This window comes from Mycteria americana, chromosome 15, assembly GCF_035582795.1.
Source record: "Mycteria americana isolate JAX WOST 10 ecotype Jacksonville Zoo and Gardens chromosome 15, USCA_MyAme_1.0, whole genome shotgun sequence".
Classification (NCBI taxonomy): domain Eukaryota; kingdom Metazoa; phylum Chordata; class Aves; order Ciconiiformes; family Ciconiidae; genus Mycteria; species Mycteria americana.
The window spans coordinates 8,227,691-8,245,264 of NC_134379.1; the positions used below are offsets into that span (position 1 = coordinate 8,227,691).

Consider the following 17,574-nt stretch of genomic DNA (forward strand, 5'->3'; position numbering starts at 1 on the left):
TCCAGCGGGGCGGCTCCCCGTGGGGGTTTGGGGCCAGCGGGTGACCTGGGAGGTGCAGCAGCCCCTTTGCCCACAGGGTCTTGCCGGGCCGGCAGAGCCGGTGCAGGAATGTGGGGCTGGGAGGGTCGGGCTCTTTGGGACAGGCGGTCCCCGCTGCGGGGGCTCACGGGGCAGTTCGTCCCCCCCAGGGGACGGACTGAGGGACGGAGCGAGCGGAGCAGGGCGGCACGTCCAGCCCCGCCGGGACAACACCATGGAGCTGCCGTGGGTGCTGCTGGTGCTGGCTGGGACGGGCGCAGCCACAGGCCTGGGTGACTCCCCCGGGGGGACGGGGCAGAGGGGGACGGGGGCTCAGAGGGGCTGTGAGTGTTTTCCCCGTGGGTCTTTGCAAGGTGTTTGTGCTGGGGAGGGAGTTGTGGGGCCGGGCATGGCTGGGGGGGTCCCCATACCGGTGCCATCCCCCTGGTGTGGGCACTGCCGGCATCCCGTGAACCGCCGCCGTGCCGCACTGGTGTTCACGGATCCCAGCACGGATGCGGGCTGGAGTCAGGCGCTTGCCGAGGGGTGCGGAGCACAGGGTCCCCCCGCTCACCGCCTGCCCCCCAGCCCTGCTGCCCTACGTGCCCCGCGTGCCCCCCGCGGCGCTGCCGGGGAAGGTCACCGCCACCACCTTCGCGCTGGAGAGGCCCTGCTGCGTCTTCGACCGGCACGCCAGCACCTCCGACACCGTCTGGCTGGTGGTGGCTTTCGCCAACGGTGAGGGCTCGTGCTCCGGCGTATGCTCCCCGCTGCGGCAGGGGGGCGTGGGGGACCCTTGCCGCAGCCGCTCACCCCTCGTCTGTGCCGCACAGCCTCAGCCACCTTCAGAAACCCCCCGTCCCGGGCTGACGTGCCCCCGTATGAGCGGCTGCCCACCGCCCGCTCCTACATGACGCTGGAGACGGCGGTGGCCGCATACGCCTGCTCGGCAGCGAGCCCGGCCATCCTGCGGGTCGGGGCTGACACGGCGTGTGGGGGCCAGGGCGGCCGGGACCCCTGCAACGGGCCCCTGCCCTCCCCGGGGCCCTACAGGTGAGGCTGCGGCAGGGACCCCCCCGGTCCTGGCTGGGGTGATTCCCCGTGGAGGGCGTGCTCGTCCCCCCCGCCGGCACCGCCGTATCCATCCCGCAGGGTGAAGTTCCTGGTGATGGGCTGCCACGGCCCCAAAGCGGAGACGAGGTGGTCTGACCCCATCCTCCTGCGGAGAGGTACCGGTGGCACTGCTGTCCCCCCCACGGGTCCCCCACACCCGCCCAGTTGGGGTGCCGGCATGCGGCACGGCGTCGGCCCTATGCCCTCGCCCCAAAACCCAGAGGGGAGAAGCCGTCCCCGATCTCCCCCGGCCACCCTATTCCTCCCCTTTCCCTCGCACCCTCCCCGAGCCCCCCGTGTCCCCACGTCCCTCATCCCGCCTCCTTCCAGCCGGCAGCCCGAGCACCGTCGACCCCGCGCCCACGCGCCGCAGCAGTGACGCGGTCATCGTCGCCTCCATCCTCGCCAGCCTGGGGGCCGTGCTGGCCGCGGCGGCGCTCGGCGCCGTGGGGTACGGGGGCTGCACGGGGCCGCGCTCGGGGGGGCCGCGTCTGTGGGGGCCCCGGGAGAACACCCCCTCCTCACCCCCATCAGCAAAGAGATGGAGCGAAGGAGGCGTTTTTAAGATTTCAAAGGCCTTTTCTTTCTTAAATTGGGGGTTTGCTGTAGTTTGGCAAGGAGAAAGGGCCCCTCGGGGGTGGGCGAGGCGGGGGGGCGGCAGACCCCCGCGGGCCCTGCTTGACTCCTCTGCTTGTCTCTCCCGCAGCGCCGCGGCGTGGGGGTCCCTGCGCCACCGGGATTCGGGGACCGGCGCCTTCGCCCGCAGGTCCTACAGGACCCACCACATCCCCCCGGCCCTGCCCCAGCCCCTGCCCCCCGGCTGCAGGTGCAGCCCCCCAGGGCTGGGCTGCTTTGCCCCCCGGCCTCCTGGTCCGTGTCCTGCCAAGTAAACTCCCGCTTTACGTCTCTCGCTGCCTCCTCCTTGCCCGGCCGTGGGACGGTGCCCACCCTCCGCCTGCCGCCCCGCTCACACGCCAGCCTGCTGCTCTCTTCACCAGGCCCCCGCCGTCGGCCACGCAGGGCTGGAGCTGTGGAGGGTGGGGGCACTGGGACCCCCCAAAACCACCCGGGGCCTCAGCTTGGTGGCACTCGGTGTCGGGCGGGGGGGGGGGGCACACGCTGGCACCGGTGGCGTCCGCGAGGAGCCCCGAGGTGGGCATCACCCCGGGGTGGCACTCTCTGGGGGAAGGCCGTTGCCCACCCGTGCCACGAGCGTGGCGGTTCTCAGCACGCCTCCCCGGTGGGCGCTCAGGCATAGCAAATGCTCCCTGGGGAAACGAGCCCGACCTGTTTGCCGCGGGGCCGTGGCCGGCCCAGGAATGTGGGCGGTTGGCGGCCGCAGGTGGGTCCCGCGGGGATGCGGAGCCCCGCTCCCCGCACTCCCGCCCTCGGCGCCCAGGCACCCGCACGATGCTCCCGCTGCTCCTCCTGCTCCTGGAGATGGCCCGTGGCCTGGGTGAGTCCGCCAACGCCGTCGGGCTGAGCTGGGGGTCCCCTGCTTGCGGGGGTCCCCTGTGCACGGGCACTGGGACGACCCCCCCCCTGGAGCCCGGAGGTACAGGGCAGCCGGTGCCCCCCCTATCCTGGGTGCCAGCTCTAGTGTCCCTGGTGTCACCTTCCTGGGTCTGCTGGCACAGCGCGGGGTCCCCGGGGGTCTCGCAGGGGTGTCCCTCCCGCGGTGGTGGCACGGGGGTGTCTTTGCTTCCTCTTTTCATGAAACACGTCTGAGCCCAAAAGCGGGGGCGGGAGGGGAGCGGGGGGCCCGCAGCCGGGATCGCAGGGGGCAGCTCCCTCTTGTCCCCGTCCCTGTCCCCACGCCGAGCCCCTGGCACCGCTGCAGCCGGTCGGAGCTGCCGGTCAGGGGCTGCAGCGGGGGGGTCCACACCCTCCGCCGCACCCCCCTTGGCTTCTCACCGCAGAAGTGCTCCGGTACACGCCCACCCTGGCCAGCCCCTCCCTGGGGGGCCTGAAGACCACCTCCACCTTCGTGCTGGAGCAGCCCCGCTGCGTCTTCAAGGAGGCGCAAGGCAACGTCGTCATCTGGCTGGTGGTGGCCGTCCCCGAGGGTAGGTGGGGTGCGGCGAGGCCCCGGGGGAGCAGCCCCGGGCAGGGGTCTGCGCAGGGCTCCCCGCGCGCCCCCGGGGTCCCTCCTCACCCCCCTCCCCGTAGCCGTAGCCGACTTCAACAACAGCGTGGGACCGGGGACCCCCACGCGAGCCTTCCAGGGCTTCCCCGCCGGCGCCCCTGCCTACATGACCCTCAACACCACCCTCCTCAACTACCCCTGCCCCAAGCCCGCCGGGGAGATCACGGTGCTGCGCGTCGGCAGCGAGACCAGCTGTGCCGGGGATGAGAGGAGACCCACCTGCAACGGCCCCCTGCCCGGCCCCGGGCCATACAGGTGAGCCTGCTCACGGGGCCGTGCCCCCCCGGGGCCTGCCGGCAGCCCCCCGGCTCAGGGGAGCGCGGCCAACCTCCCCTCCCGCCCCAGGGTGAAGTTCCTCGCCCTGAAGGACTCCGTGCCCGTGGCCGAGACAGCCTGGTCGGAGCCCATCGCCCTGAGGACAGGTACCGCTGCCGGGGTGCTCGTCACCCCTCGCACCCCTCCCGCAGCTGCGGGGTGCGGGGGGGGGGTGCGGGGTGGTCTCGGGGGGCTGCACGCCGAGCACCGGCAGCTCGGGGTGCAGCGCTCCTGCGAGCAGCCGGGGAAACTGAGGCAGGGTGCTGCTGCGGGTCCTGCTGGGGTATGACGTCATCGTGCGATGGGGCCTCGTGCTTGCACGGCGCATTTGCACGGTGCAATTGCACCCGGCATTTGCACGGCGCATTTGCACGCTACCGTCGCGCGCTGCGTTCGCGCGCTGCGTTCGCGCTTCGCATTTGCGACGGCCGCTTTGCACGCCGGGACGCCACGTTGTGTTTGCACGCTGCATTTGTGCGGCGCGATTGCGCGCCGCCATTGCCCACGAACACACCGTGCCCTGGCCGGCCGCCCTGCGCTGCCCCGGGGTGCGGGTGCCGCTCCCTCCCCTCCCGCTCTCTCCCCAGCCCAGCCGCTCAGCAGCATCCCCACGACGGGCAGCAGCCACAGCGCCGGCATGATCGCCCTCACCTCCATCCTCTCCATCCTCTTCGCCATCCTGCTGGCCGGCCTGGTGGCCGTGCTGGTCTTCTGGGGGTGAGTGTCACCCCCGCGTCCCCCCGCGCCGCCCAGGAGCCGTGAGGGGTGCTGGGCCCACGGGACCGGCGTCAGAGGGTGACGCCGGCACCCCATGGCCCCCACCCTCGCCCCTCACCGCCCCGTCCCTGCCCAGCTCGGATGCCTGTGGCGGCAGCAGCACCTTCAGCAAGCCGGAGGCGGTGACGGTGCAGCGGTACAACACCCACCACGTCTACGACCAGCCGGCCGCTCGGCTCTGAGCCCCGCCGCCGCCCCACGCCGCCTCACTGCCCCCCGGCACCGCACCGCCTCCCCGCCCGCGCCCGCACCGGCCACCGCCACCCCGCGCACCCCCGGGCGCCCTGGCGACTGCACCGTCGGTGTCGGTGGCCCGGCACCCACTGCCACCGGGGCACGGCCGGAGCTGCCCCGTGGACCGGGGCCCCGGGGAGCCGTGACGGAGCAGGACATTAAAAGCCTTTCTGCGCGCTTTGCGCCCGGCCTCCGCCTCCTCTTTGTGGCCCCCCGGGAGCGGCACCCGCCGACACCTCGTCACCTCCCGCAGCCCCCGGGACAAGCCCTGCTCCCCGTCCCCGCGCCCCGTGCAGGGCTCTGAGCCCCCATCCCTGGGAGGGGACGGCTGCCAGCCGGGGCGGGGTGCGGCCGGGGATGCTCTGGGGTGGGAGAAGCGTTTTCACACCTGGTTTTCACACCTGGTTGGGATGTGCGGTGCCGCATGTGCCCGGTTCGGATGGGGACCGCGGCCCACCCCAGCAGCCCCGGCACTAGGGTGAGAAGTGCCCCCGGGGGGGGGTGGAGAGGGCGGGGGGGTGTCCCTGTTCCCTTTGCCCCATGGTGATGCCCCCAAACCTGGAGGAGGGTCTCACCCAGGCAGAGCTGGCCCAATCCTGCCCGGGTGCTGCTGATGTTCCCCCGCTAGCCACGAGATGGCAAGAGGGGACCGGCGGCCCGGGGCCTGATCCTGTACCAGGGCGTGGGAGCCTGATCCTGCACTGGGCTGTGGGTCCCTGATCCTGCTCGGGGGGATGCGGGGGCCTGATCCTGCACTGGGGGGGAGTGGGCTGTGGGGGGCCTGATCCTGTACCAGGGGCTGTGGGGGGCCTGATCCAGCATTCCCAATCCTGCACCGGGGTGTGGGTCCCTGATCCTGCTCGGGGGGATGCGGGGGCCTAATCCTGCACTGGGCTGTGGGTCCCTGATCCTGCTCGGGGGGATGTGGGGCCGCATCCTGCACTGGGGTCGTGGGTGCCCTGATCCTGCAGCCTGGGCAGGATGAGACCCCCTCGGTGCTGAGGACAAGGCGGCCAGAGGGCACTGCAGCGTGGCCGTGCCCCACTTCGAGTGGAGTCGGGGCAGGTGTGCATATAAATATATACATCACATACATACTCCTATACATAGGCATAGAAACACAGAATCACAGAATCGTTTAGGTCGGAAAAGACCTTTAAGATCATCGAGTCCAACCGTTAGCCCAGCACGGCCGAGTCCACCGCTAAAGCACATCCCTAAGCACCTCACCTACGTCTCTCAGACACCTCCGGGGATGGTGACTCAACCACTTCCCTGGGCAGCCCGTCCCGGGGCTTGACAACCCTGTCGGCGAAGAAATCTTTCCTAAGATCCAATCTATGTATACGCGTATACGTATATTACACACACACCCCCCCCCATTGTTTCCGTAGGCGCCGTGCAAAGGGCAGCATCGCATTTACACCTGATCCATGGTCACAGTGCCCTGACCGGGGTGTCCTGACGCTGCCCGGGGGGGTGTCAGCAACCTGCCCCCAGCCCCTCCCCGCGCTGCCGCTGCCAGGAGCCAGCCTCCATGGACCCCAGCCAAGGAAAACCAAGCAGATCCGGCGATTAACCCCCGCGGAGATCAGCCCGGGCGCAGCGAAGGGACGGTTCCATCCAGCACAGGAGGGTCCCCTCCGTCCGACCCCGTGCCCCGACACGACGCACCCGTATCACCCACCAAGTGGCTTCGAGCGGCTGGGGGGGTTTGTCCCCCGTCACGCGGGTGCCGCGGGGGTGGGACGTGCGGCCCCGACCACGTGCGAGCCTGGGGCTGGCACATGGGGAGCCGGGAGTGGCGGTGGCGGTGGCCTGCGCCCCGTCCCCCTGTCCCCCTGTGCGGGGGAGGCAGAGGGGCAGAGCTGCAGGACGGGGCGGCATGTTCCCACAGTGTCCCCGCGGTGTCCCCGCAGTGTCCCCGCAGTGTCCCCACAGTGTCCCCGCAGTGTCCCCGCGGTGTCCCTGCGGTGTCCCCGTGGCGGCTGGGAGAAAATGCCAAGGACCGGCGGTGTCCGGCACGGCCCTGAGCCCCAGCTTTGGGTGCTGGGCGAGTCCCGGAGCCGAGGCAGGTCTCGCAGGAGGGGTCCCCCGTCCCCCCTCCTGTATTTATGGCGCCAAGCCCCCCCGAAATGCCACCGGTCCCTCGGGGGTGCTGCAGCTGCAGGGTGTAGTGCTAAAAAACCCCAAACAGTAGAAGTACCAAGCAAAAGGTGGGGGTTTTGGGGCGCAGGGCAGCGAGGAGCGGCCGGTGCTGGGCCGGGGCCACGGCACCCCGGGCTGTCCCCGCTCCCGTCCCCCGTCCCCGTCCCCGTCCCCCGCGGGACCCCGCCCGCCCCGCTCCGGAGCCACCCCCCCTCGACCCCGCCCACACCTCCCCTGGCCCCACCCCTTGGCCGACAGCCGACACAATCACCCAATCGCCGCCGGGGAAGGGCTTCTGACCCCGCCTTCTGTCCTGTCCCGCGCGCTGATTGGCGGCCGACGGCGCCGGCCCGCACATGGGCGCGGGGCTGGGTGACCGCGGGTTCGAGGCTCGGCTCGGCTCGGCTCGGCTCGGCTCGGCTCGGCTCGGCTCGGCTCGGCTCGGCTCGGCTCGGCTCGGCTCCGCTCCGCTCCGCTCCGCTCCGTTCTTCTCGGCTCGGCTCGGCTCTGTTCCGTTCGGTTCCGTTCCGTTCCGTTCCGTTCTTCTCGGCTCGGCTCGGCTCGGCTCGGCTCCGCTCCGCTTGGCTCGGCTCGGCTCGGCTCCGCTCCGCTCCGCTCCGCTGCCCGCCCGCCAGCCATGGCCCGGCGGAGCACGCTCTCCATCCGCATCGTGGAGGGCAGGAACCTGCCCGCCAAGGACATGTGAGTGCCGCCGGGGGGGCTTTGGGGGGGGCATCCCCGGGAGGGAGCCCCCCCTCCCCCAGGAGTGCTGTGGGGTGTCCCCCAGCAGGTCCCTGTGCTCTGGGGACACCCGCCCAGGGTGGCTTTGGGGTGTCCCCCCTGCTTTGGAGGCTCACCCAGAACGGCTTGGGGTTCCCCCCAGGGAGTACCTGTGCTTTGGGGTTCCCCCCAGGGAGTACCTGTGCTTTGGGGGTTCCCCCCAGGGTGGCTTTGGGGTCCCCTTGCATTGGGGATTCCCCCCAGGATGGCTTTGGGGTGTCCCCCCGGCAGTGCCTGTGCTTTGGGCGTTCTCCCTAGGGTGGCTTTGGGATCCCCCTTGTTTTGCGGGTTCCCCCCAGGATGGCTTTGGGTGCCCCCAGTAGCTCTCTGTGCTTTGGGGGCTCCCTCAGGAGTGCTTTGATGTCCCCCCCTGCTTGGGGACACCCCCTGGGATGGCTTTGGGGTTGCCTCCCAGGAGCACCCAGTGTTGTGGGGTGCCCCCACCTTGTGGGGCTCCCCTTGTGCTGCCATGGGGCAGGGCGGCCCCCACCATGCACCCTCCACCTGCAGCTGGCCCTGGAGCTGGGCCCTTTGCGGGGACCCCCAGACGTGCAGTGGGACCCCGGTAAGGAGGAGCGAGGAGCCCCGGTGCTCTGGCCCCTGTCACCGTGCAGTTCCCAGCCCCGGCTCAAGCCCACCTTGCTGCGGTCCAGGGGGCTCCGAAGTGGCCCCTCGGGTCGGGCTTTCCCTCCTTGGCAGCCCCCCAAGGGCTGCCCGCGTGTCCCGGCGTTATCCTCATCGCTCTGATCCTTATGGGGTGGGATGCGGGGACAGCGTTGGGGTGGGACGGGGGGACGGCATCGGGGTGGCCCCCGGCCGCGGAGGCAGCGGGAGGCTGTTGAGGAGCGCTCGGCAGCCGGGCAGGGTCAGGGCTGCCGGAAAACCGGCAAAAATCCCTGCAGCCGTCATGGAAAAAGAGGATAAACACGGAAAGAAACATGACTTTTTTTTTTTCTTTCTTTTTTTAAATCCCATGTGTTAGGGCCTGATTTTTAAATCCCTTGGCATAACTCCCTGCCGGGAGCTCGAACCAGCGCGAGTAGGCTCTGTTTTTCAGGAGGCTCTGTTTTTTAGGAGAGCGTGTCGCAGAAAGCTGCTGTGCGATAATGCCTTGAGTGGAGCTTTCCGGACCAGTGGCTTTGGGACGCAGTTTTGGGCAGGGAGAGCGGCCGCCCCGGCGGGGAGGGAAACCCAAGCGCCGGATCCGGCACGCTCACCTGCCACGGCCTGACCTTGGCCGCGTCTGGCCACCGTCCCCCTCCCCTGCGGACGGGGGCTCGTGAGGTCCGGTTCCTCTGCTCTGCCCCAGCACAGCCCTTGCGATCGCTGCCCGTTTCCCCGGGGGAAATCCATCAGCGCTGGCCCCAGGCGTGTTTGCAGGTCGGACCCTGCTTGCAAGCACCCGTGGGTGATGGGGCACCCCCAAACCCTCCGCGGGACCCCCCCAGCTCCTGCAGGATTCAGCACAGGGAGTTGCAGGAGCGGGATTTGGCCGATGTTGCTGTGGTTTGTGACCCCCCGGGTGCCACCCTGCCCCAAGGAGCCGTGCCGCCGGCAGCCCCCTGCTCTCCCCCAGCAGCAGCAGTGGGAGTTCCCCGGGGTTTAGCCCAGGCCAGCACTGTGCCTGCGGGTCTCCCACCTCCTCCCGGTGCAGAAGAGCTGCTGCTTGGTTTTGCTTTCCAAGCAAGCGCTCGCCCAGCGCCGGGCTTGGCACTGTGCAGCCGGGAAACCGTGAAACTGCCCATAAAGAGGCAGGAAAACCGCTCCTGCTTTCGCTCTCCGCCACGTCACTGCCTAACACCAGGGCCAGAACCCGGGCAGGCGGGAAGAGCCGCAGCAGCTCCGGCTCGGCCCTGGGTGGGCTCTGCCCCTGTCCCCCCACCCCCGGGACACTGAGCGCTGCAAAATCCTCCCCTGCATCTTCACTGCAGGAAAGCAAGGAAAATGATCTGCTCTTATCTTATCTTATCTTATCTTATCTTATCTTATCTTATCTTATCTTATCTTATCTTATCTTATCTTATCGTCCCCCCCAAGGGCTGGGCAAAGCGGCACTGCTGTCTACACCAGTGAATTTTTAATTGCAAAACTCAATGCCTCAGCCGCCGGTGCTGCCTGCCGGGATGGATGGCTGCGGGGAGCACGCATGTTTATTCCCCCCCCGCCAATATATACTGTGCTATCAATCTTTAAAGCTTCAGTCTTCATTTCCTCTTTTTAAAACCCAATCTTCCCCTTTCCTAGCTCCTTCCCCTGCACCAAAGCCCCAGCCTCGCCTGCCTGCAGCCATCTGTGCCGGTGTGGAGGGGCCGGGGCGGGTGGCCAGGGCAAGCCCTGCTCTGCGTAGGCGTCGACAGGATGCCCAGTGCCGGCTGGGAGCCTGCAAGCCTGATAAATCTCGTCCCCTGACATCTGCCAGGCACCGGTTAGCATCCAGGGACAGCGATGCCGTGCAGACGATGTCACCCGGCGCGGTGCTGGGTTTCCCGTCTGCCTTTGCGGTGGGGATTTATCCCCCACCGATGCGGCTCGCAGGCTCCCCAGCAGCTGGGGCACCTCTGCAGCCCCTCCGGCAGCCTGCGGAGGAGGGGTTTTGGCCATGCTGTGTTTTAATCCCCAGAGCACGCCGTGCCCCAGTACCGCAAGGGCGGCTTCGTGGCAGCCTGCGTCCGAGGGGAGATGGAGCAGCCCACGTACTCGAAACGTCCCCATGTTGGGGACAAGGTTTTCCTGCTGCTGGCACCGAGGCAGCTCCCATCTGAAGCCTGCCCCGCGTTGCTGGGCACGGCTCGGGCGGGCAGATGTTCCCTTTCTGCCTGCGTGCTCCCTGCCCGCTTGATGGTTTGCATAAGGCAGGAAATGTCAGCGACAGGCTCTGGTTAATGGCGCTCCATCCACCGCTCCCATTAAAACCCTCTCCGGAGGGCGGCGGGAGATGGGAGCAGGCGGCAGAAAGCTGCTCTTAGCAACCTGCCTGCGCTGCCAGCACCACGCCTGGCCCCAAAGGGTTGGGGTGCCTGGGGATGGGGATGCCAGCGCGGTGCCCAGGACGCACGGCCCAGAGAACCCCCCCCAGCCGTGTTTTGCAAGGCAGGGAGCACCCCAAACCCTTTTAATCCCCCCAGCAGCTGGCTCTCAGCCTCCCTGTTTTTGAGACGGGGAAATCGCTCCATGCTCGGGGTCCCCAAGCCCCCACCCATCTGCGGGACGCTGGCGGCTGGCTGATGAACTGGCGTTAATGAGTAACCGTGCTCGGCGCGGGCTGCTCTGTGCCGGCTGCCTGCGGGACGGGAGCCACAACCTTTCCACCCTCTTGGCCAGCACCCGGCTCCTGCCGGCTCTTCTGCCGCGGCCGGAGCCCCCACCCCTGCCTGCATCTGAGTCACCTCGTTTCTGATAAACTGGGGCAATAAGCTGTAAAATGGTGAGATTTTTTTTTTTTTTTTTTGGCAGCGGAGCACAGGAGTGATGACTTGGGTTGTCCCCGGGGAGGAAGCGGGGTCAGAGCATCGTGGTGGCTGCCAACAGCCCGTGGCCACCGTGGCACGCGCTGCCTGCCCTTCGCACCCTCTGCATCACTGGAGGCGTCCCCAGGGACGTCCCCATCCCTGCGGAGGCCTTGGGGCTCTGCGTGCGCCCCAGGGCTGGAGCAGGCTGCCGTGGCCCCGCTCCCAGTGCGTGCAACGGGGCTGCGGGTGCCTGGAGCCGTCTCGGGGAAAGGGTGGGTTTTGTTTGTTCTTCGCCTTCCTATTTGGAAGAGGAAAGCCACTTGCAGCTGCCAGCGGGATGCAGCGGCCGGACACAGTCAGGGACGTGTTTCTCCGGGCCGGGAGCGAAGCCGGGGTCACCGCGTGCCTGCAGCCATGGCCAGATCCACCCACTGAAGCCTTTTGCTTCTGGGGGTGCCTCTGTCCCCCAGCACCCCGTAGCCCTGTGGGGTCCCCCCTCTGTGGGGGGGGTTTGCCAGGGCTGAAAGCTTTGGTCACCCATGACCACGAGAGCCCCGCGGGGTTGGGGCGGGGGGCTGGCGGGGCAGCCGGCGGCGCTGACGGGGCCATGCCGTGTCCTTCCAGCTCGGGGAGCAGCGACCCGTACTGCATCGTGAAGATCGACGATGAGGCCATCATCAGGTGAGTGGCTCCACGTCCCTGGCTGGTCCCCAAACCTGCCGGCACACCTGGCTCCTGGCGGGTTCCTCCATCTACCCTGCTGCAGGGCACAATATTATTATTATTATTATTATTATTATTATTATTATTATTCCCTGCTTTGGGCTGAGCCACTCCTCCAGACACTTGTCTAACAGCTCATGGGCACCCCCCACCCTGTAAGCCACCCCCTGTGTTTTGCCAGCCCAGAGCCACAAGACAGGACAGGCACCCATGCCCTGCCCCCAGGTTCAAAACTGTGGGTGCTGCCCCCAGCCATGTGTCACCGAAAGCTGGGAAGATGGCGAGGGAGCCCCGTTCCCCTGTCACCGGTGCCGTCTGCCCCGCAGGACTGCCACGGTGTGGAAGACGCTGTCCCCGTTCTGGGGGGAGGAGTACGAGGTGCACCTCCAGCCCACCTTTCACAGCATCTCCATCTACGTCATGGATGAGGATGCGCTCAGGTACAGGCAGGTCGGCTGGGGGTGGTGGGGGCTTGGCATGGGGACTTGGAGGTCGGTGGCTTTGGCTGCCTGCACGCTCAACCCCATTGTAGACACCGGAGAATCCGCACCTGGCCGTGCTGGCTTAGGCTTTGGGACTCAAAGGCGTGAAGTTATTTCCCGAGGTTATTTTCCAGCTGGCAGCAAAGGGTGGCTGCCGTGCTCCATGGGGACAGACGCACCGTGGTGGCCCCAGCCCAGGACACCCTTTTCCCGCCGCAGGGGCTGTCCTGCCTGGGCGCGGTGGAGCGGGTGGGCTCCGATCCCACGCCGTGTCCTGCTCCCGGCTTTTGTTTTCCAGCCGCGATGACGTTATCGGGAAGGTCTGCATCACCCGGGACATGCTGGCGGAGCACCCCAAGGGTAGGGGGACGGGTGGCCGGGAGCGTCCCAGCAGGGACCCATCTCCCACCCCTGTGACAAGCTGGTCCCGAGGGCCCCCCAGGGATCCCCCCCCCATGAGGGTCCCCCCTTTTCCCACAGGCTACAGCGGCTGGGTGAGCCTCAGCGAGGTGGACCCCGACGAGGAGGTGCAGGGGGAGATCCACCTGCGGGTAGAGGTCCTGGGGAGCCAGGGCGGCCGGCGGCTGCGCTGCACGGTGCTGGAGGCCAGGTGAGGAGGGGACACGGGGGTGGCAGGGGGCTGCGTGTGCAGCTGGGACGCGTGCAGTGAGTCCCGGCTGCTCCGTGACTCAGTTTCCCCACTGTATCGGGGTCTTCTCAGTTATCCTCCCTTGGGTGCGGAGCATCCTCCCCAGCAGCTGACGGGTGTCCTGGGGCAGGGTCCACCTCATCTGCTGGTCTTTAGGGCACGCATCTCGAGATGCTGGGGAACCGAGGAGGGGAGTGGTAGGCGTGGGCGCCCGTAGGTATTTTGGGAGGGTACTGGCGAATTCCCCCTCTTCTCGGCAGGGATTTGGCCAGGAAGGACCGGAATGGTGCCTCCGACCCCTTCGTCCGCGTGCGCTACAACGGGAAGGCGCAGGAGAGCACTGTGAGTGTGGCTTCGTTTTGTCGTGATCCCCCAACCTACCGGCGGTGCAGGTGAAATCCCACTGGGAAGCCCGGACCTCGGCCAGGAGCCGTCCCTGTCCCCGGCACCCCCAGCTTGGTGTCCCCGGGGGGGTGTCAGATCCCCCCCGGCGAGGGGGGTGAAGCCGTCGCCTTTGCAGGTGGTCAAGAAATCCTGCTACCCCCGCTGGAACGAGACCTTCGAGTTTGAGCTGGCCGAGCCCGCCGGGGAGAAGCTGTGCGTGGAGGTGTGGGACTGGGACCTGGTCGGCAGGAATGACTTCCTGGGCAAGGTGAGCCCCCAAAACCCGTCACCGCTGCCGGGGGCCCTGCCCGGCTGCCTGCCCGACCCCCTCCTGCCTTCCCCTCCCAGGTGGTGTTCAGCGGCCGGGGGCTGGAGGCGGCCGGGCAGGAGGAGGGCTGGTTCAGGCTGCGGCCGGACAAGTCCAAGCCGAGGGAGGATGAGTGAGTCTCAGCACGGGGGTGTTGGGCTGTGCCAGCGGCGGTCCCGGTGCCTGCCGGGGCGTTGGGGAGGGGGTTATTCCCGGGAAGCATCACCCCTTTGGAGGAACAGCTCCTGGAAATGCCCTTGTCCGGGAGGGGGGACAAGTGCAGGGCAGCCCCACCTGCCTGCCCAGGCTTTCCCGGGCTGTCGGGCCACCTCCTGCTTGGCGAAGTACTTCTCCATCCACCCCTCCATCCACCAACCCACCCGCCCTGTGCTCCTGCAGGTGCCGAGGCAGCCTGGGCTCCCTGCAGCTGCAGGTGAGGCTGCGGGATGAGACGGTGCTGCCCACCCACTGCTACCAGCCCCTGGTCCAGCTCCTGTGCCAGGAGGTGAAGCTGGGGTGCCAGGTGAGGGGTCCGTGCAAAGCCCTGCCGGGGCGCTCGCCTTCCTCCGGCTCTCTGCCCGGGCACGTGTCTCCCTCGGGCCGTCACGTCGTGATGCCTCTCCCCAGCAGGATGGCCACGTGCACCTGGTCACCCTCCTGGATGAAACCACCACGGCCGAGTGCCGGCAGGAGGTTGCCATCAACTTGGTCAAACTCTTCCTGGGCCAAGGGCTGGTCAAGGAGTTCCTGGACCTGCTCTTCAAGCTGGAGCTGGCCAAGCCCTGTAAGGCTGGAGCAGAGCCAGAGGCTTCCAACCATCTCCTGGGGCTGCAAAACCTCCGGGACCTTGCGTGGTGATTTTTTGGGGGGTGACGGTTGAGGTTCAGCCATCATGCTGTGCTCTGGGTGGGGACCTGTTGGGTTCATCCTGAGCAACTCACAGGCTGAGGCTGGCTGAGGCCGGTGGAGGAGCAGGTGGTTTGAGGTTAGGAAATCCCCGTAACTCCCATGGAAATGGCTGGGGGTGGGGGGCACAGCCCCGGTAAATGCCCCCTGTGATGGCAGCTGCCCAGTGGGTGACCTGTGGCCGTCCCCCAGGCCACAGACCCTCTCCTGTTTTGCAGGCGAGCCCAACACTTTGTTCCGGAGCAACTCCCTGGCCTCAAAGTCGATGGAGTCTTTCCTCAAGGTGCCATGCCGCCCGAAACCTGCTCTTCCCAGGTCACCCTGGCTCTGGGCTGTCCCCGCTGGGGCCGGTTCCCGGGGGGAGTACTGGGAGGGCTGGTGGGGCTGGGAGGTTGGAGGAAATCCCCTGGGTGGGAGAGCCTTATCGGGGAGTCTGGGGGTGTCAGGTGTGACAAACCTGTGGCCGTGCCCCCCCCCCCACCGTCCCCTGCGCGGTCCCTCGGCAGGTGACGGGGATGCCGTACCTGCACGCTGTCCTGGGGCCCACCATCACCCGCGTGTTCGAGGAGAAGAAGTACGTGGAGATGGACCCCGGCAAGGTGGAGATCAAAGACGTCGGGTAAGGGGCGCGTGGGGCAACGGGGTGAGGGGGGTCCCGGCCACGGGGCTAATGGTGCCGGTGCCTGCAGGTGCTCGGGGCTGCACCGGGTGCAGACGGAGGGCGAGGTGATCGAGCAGGGCTGCCAGCACCTCCAGTCCTACATGGGCGAGCTGCTGGACGCCATCGTCAAGTCAGCCCCGGTGTGTCCCCCCATCATCCGCGCTGCTTTCCGGCAGCTCTTCCAGCGCGTCGGGGAGCGCTTCCCCCAGCACCAGGTCGGGCTGCGGCGGGGGATGGACCGGGGTCAAATGGGGACACCCCCAGGGCACATGGTGGGGTCTCCTCTTGGGCATGGGGGCAGCCCCCCAGGGGCGGGGTGCAGGGGGACAGCGGGGCCATGCTGCACCCAAACAGGTGCTGGAAGCCAGCCCCATGTCCCTGGAGCATCCATGTACGCGGTGCCCAGGGATGTCCCACGCTGGGACAGACCCTCACACGTCTCCCCCCGCCTCGGTCGGCCGCAGCACGCCAAGTTCGTGGCCATCACCAGCTTCCTCTGCCTCCGCTTCTTCTCGCCGGCCATCATGACCCCCAAGCTCTTCCACCTGCGGGAGACACATGCCGACGCGCGCACCAGCCGCACGCTGCTGCTCCTGGCCAAGGTGGGACGGGGGGGGGGAAACTGGGATGGGTGCCGTGGTGTCACCCAGGTGGGGTTCTTGGGGTGCCCAGCTGCTTCCCAGTGGGGAGGGCTGGGTCCGCCGCTGGTGACGCCGCCGTCCCCGGGGGTCTCCAGGCCATCCAGATGGTGGGCAACATGGAGCCGGCGGCCGGGCGGGCCAAGGAGGCCTGGCTGGCCCCGCTGCTGCCCGCCCTGCAGCAGGGCATCGCCCAGATGAAGGACTTCATCGCCCGGCTGGTGGGGACGGAGGAAGAGGAGGAGGAAGGTGAGGGGCGGCTGCTGGACCCCCCCACCACGGTGGTGAAGGAAGGGCTGCTCTTCGTCCACAAGACGCAGGGCAAGGGGCCGCTGCTCGCCGCCGCCGCCAAGAAGCTCCACTTCTGCCTCACCAGGGAGGCCCTCAGCTTCGGCAAGGGCCCCGGCGCCGAGGTAGAGGGGTGCTGGGGGGGGGGTGGGCGGTGAGGGTGGTGGCAGGGTGGGTGGCACTGACCCTGTGCCGTGTGCCCCCCCATCAGCACAGCGGTGCCATCGCCCTGGCCGACATCCTCGCTGCGGAGAAGGTGGAGGAGAAGAGCTTCGGGAGCGCCCACGTCATGCAGGTGGTCTACGTGGGCGCGGGCGGGCGGCAGGAGACGGCCTACCTCCAGTGCAAGGTGGGACGGGGACGCGGGGACACGGGGACACACGGACACCCCCCCCCCCCCCCCCCCAGGGGCGTCACAGCCCCCTCGCCGCCCCCCGCAGTGCGTCAACGAGCTGAACCAGTGGCTGTCGGCCCTGCGCAAGGTGTGCGGCAACAACCCCGGCGTGCTCCGCGCCTACCACCCCGGCGTCTACCGGGGGGACAAGTGGAGCTGCTGCCACCAGAGGGAGAGGACAGGTACCGGGGAGGGCACCGGGGGGGGCGGGGGGGGGGTTGGGGGGGGTGTCCCCCACCTCACGAGCCCGCTGTCCCGCAGGGCTGGGGTGCGACCGGACGCGGCACGGCGTCACCCTGCAGGCCTGGAGTGACCCCCTGGACCCCGCGGCGGAGGCGCAGCGCCTCTTCCGCCACCTCCAGGGCCTCCGAGGGCCCCTCAGGTGAGCCCCCGCCCCGGGGGGACCCCCGCACCCCCGCCTCCCGCCCCGGGGGACCCCCGCCTCCCGTCCCGGGCCCCTCCCTCTCTTCCCGCTCTCCCCAGGGAGAAGTACCGGGAGCTGCTGGAGCCGGAGGACGCCCAAAATGGCCCCCGGGGTGAAGGTAGGTTTGGGGGGGGTGGGGGGATTTTGGGGACCCCAGTGGGGATGCTCTGGTTGAGACGTGTCGGGGGGGGGGGGAGGGCTGTGGTGGTTGTGGGGTGCCCCGCTTTTGGGGGGTGCAGGGTCTCACTGCTGCTCCCCCCCTTCCCCCTGCAGGTGCCCCCCTGCCCGAGGGGCTCAGCCGGCTTTTCGGGGTGCTGGAGGAGCTGGAGGGCTGCCACCGCCTGGCGCAGCCCCCGGCCCCCCCGGCCCCCGCCCTGCTGCAGCTGCAGACATGAGGGGCCCGGTGCCCCCCCAGTCGGGGTCCCCACGCCTCGGGGACCGCGGCGGTGGCAATAAAGGCACTTTGTACCCTGCGGCCCTGTCCTGTCCGCCTCTGGGGGGGGACGCTGCCGGCCGCGGGGACGGGCACTGGTGGCTCTGGGGGGGGCAGCGCTGGGTTGGGGAGTGGTTAAAGCTCTGCTGGTGGCACTGGTGGTTCTGCTGGTGGCACTGGTGGCAGTGCTGGCGGTGCTACTCGTGGTGGCACTGCTCATGGTGGCGCTGGCGACATTGCTGATGGCTCTCTAGTGCCATTTCTGGTGGCCCTACTGGTGGTGGCATCACTGGAGGTTCTGCTGG

General features: G+C 68.6%; 2 protein-coding genes across 3 annotated transcripts; both read left to right on the forward strand.

Moving 5' to 3' along the window:
* The first annotated feature begins 2,541 nt into the window (after positions 1-2,541).
* On the forward strand, positions 2,542-4,551 carry LOC142417585 (uroplakin-3b-like protein 1). Its single transcript, XM_075518476.1, has 6 exons — positions 2,542-2,587; positions 3,051-3,197; positions 3,301-3,532; positions 3,623-3,699; positions 4,180-4,309; positions 4,446-4,551. Exons 1-6 carry the CDS (start codon positions 2,542-2,544, stop codon positions 4,549-4,551), a joined length of 738 nt encoding a protein of 245 aa, XP_075374591.1.
* Positions 4,552-7,134: 2,583 nt separating this feature from the next.
* Positions 7,135-17,237, forward strand: LOC142417239 (ras GTPase-activating protein 4-like). Of its 2 annotated transcripts, none has more exons than XM_075517724.1 (20): positions 7,135-7,453; positions 11,605-11,661; positions 12,030-12,143; positions 12,484-12,545; positions 12,666-12,795; positions 13,095-13,176; positions 13,355-13,486; positions 13,567-13,658; positions 13,925-14,048; positions 14,153-14,309; positions 14,650-14,714; positions 14,938-15,050; positions 15,121-15,307; positions 15,557-15,694; positions 15,829-16,143; positions 16,230-16,367; positions 16,459-16,594; positions 16,674-16,794; positions 16,896-16,954; positions 17,110-17,237. In XM_075517724.1, exons 1-20 carry the CDS (start codon positions 7,389-7,391, stop codon positions 17,229-17,231), a joined length of 2,409 nt encoding a protein of 802 aa, XP_075373839.1. In that variant the 5' UTR covers positions 7,135-7,388; the 3' UTR covers positions 17,232-17,237. The 2 variants fall into 2 exon arrangements, with proteins under 2 accessions (XP_075373839.1, XP_075373838.1); XM_075517723.1 differs by having other exon boundaries at positions 7,269-7,453; positions 14,156-14,309.
* Positions 17,238-17,574: the final 337 nt, after the last annotated feature.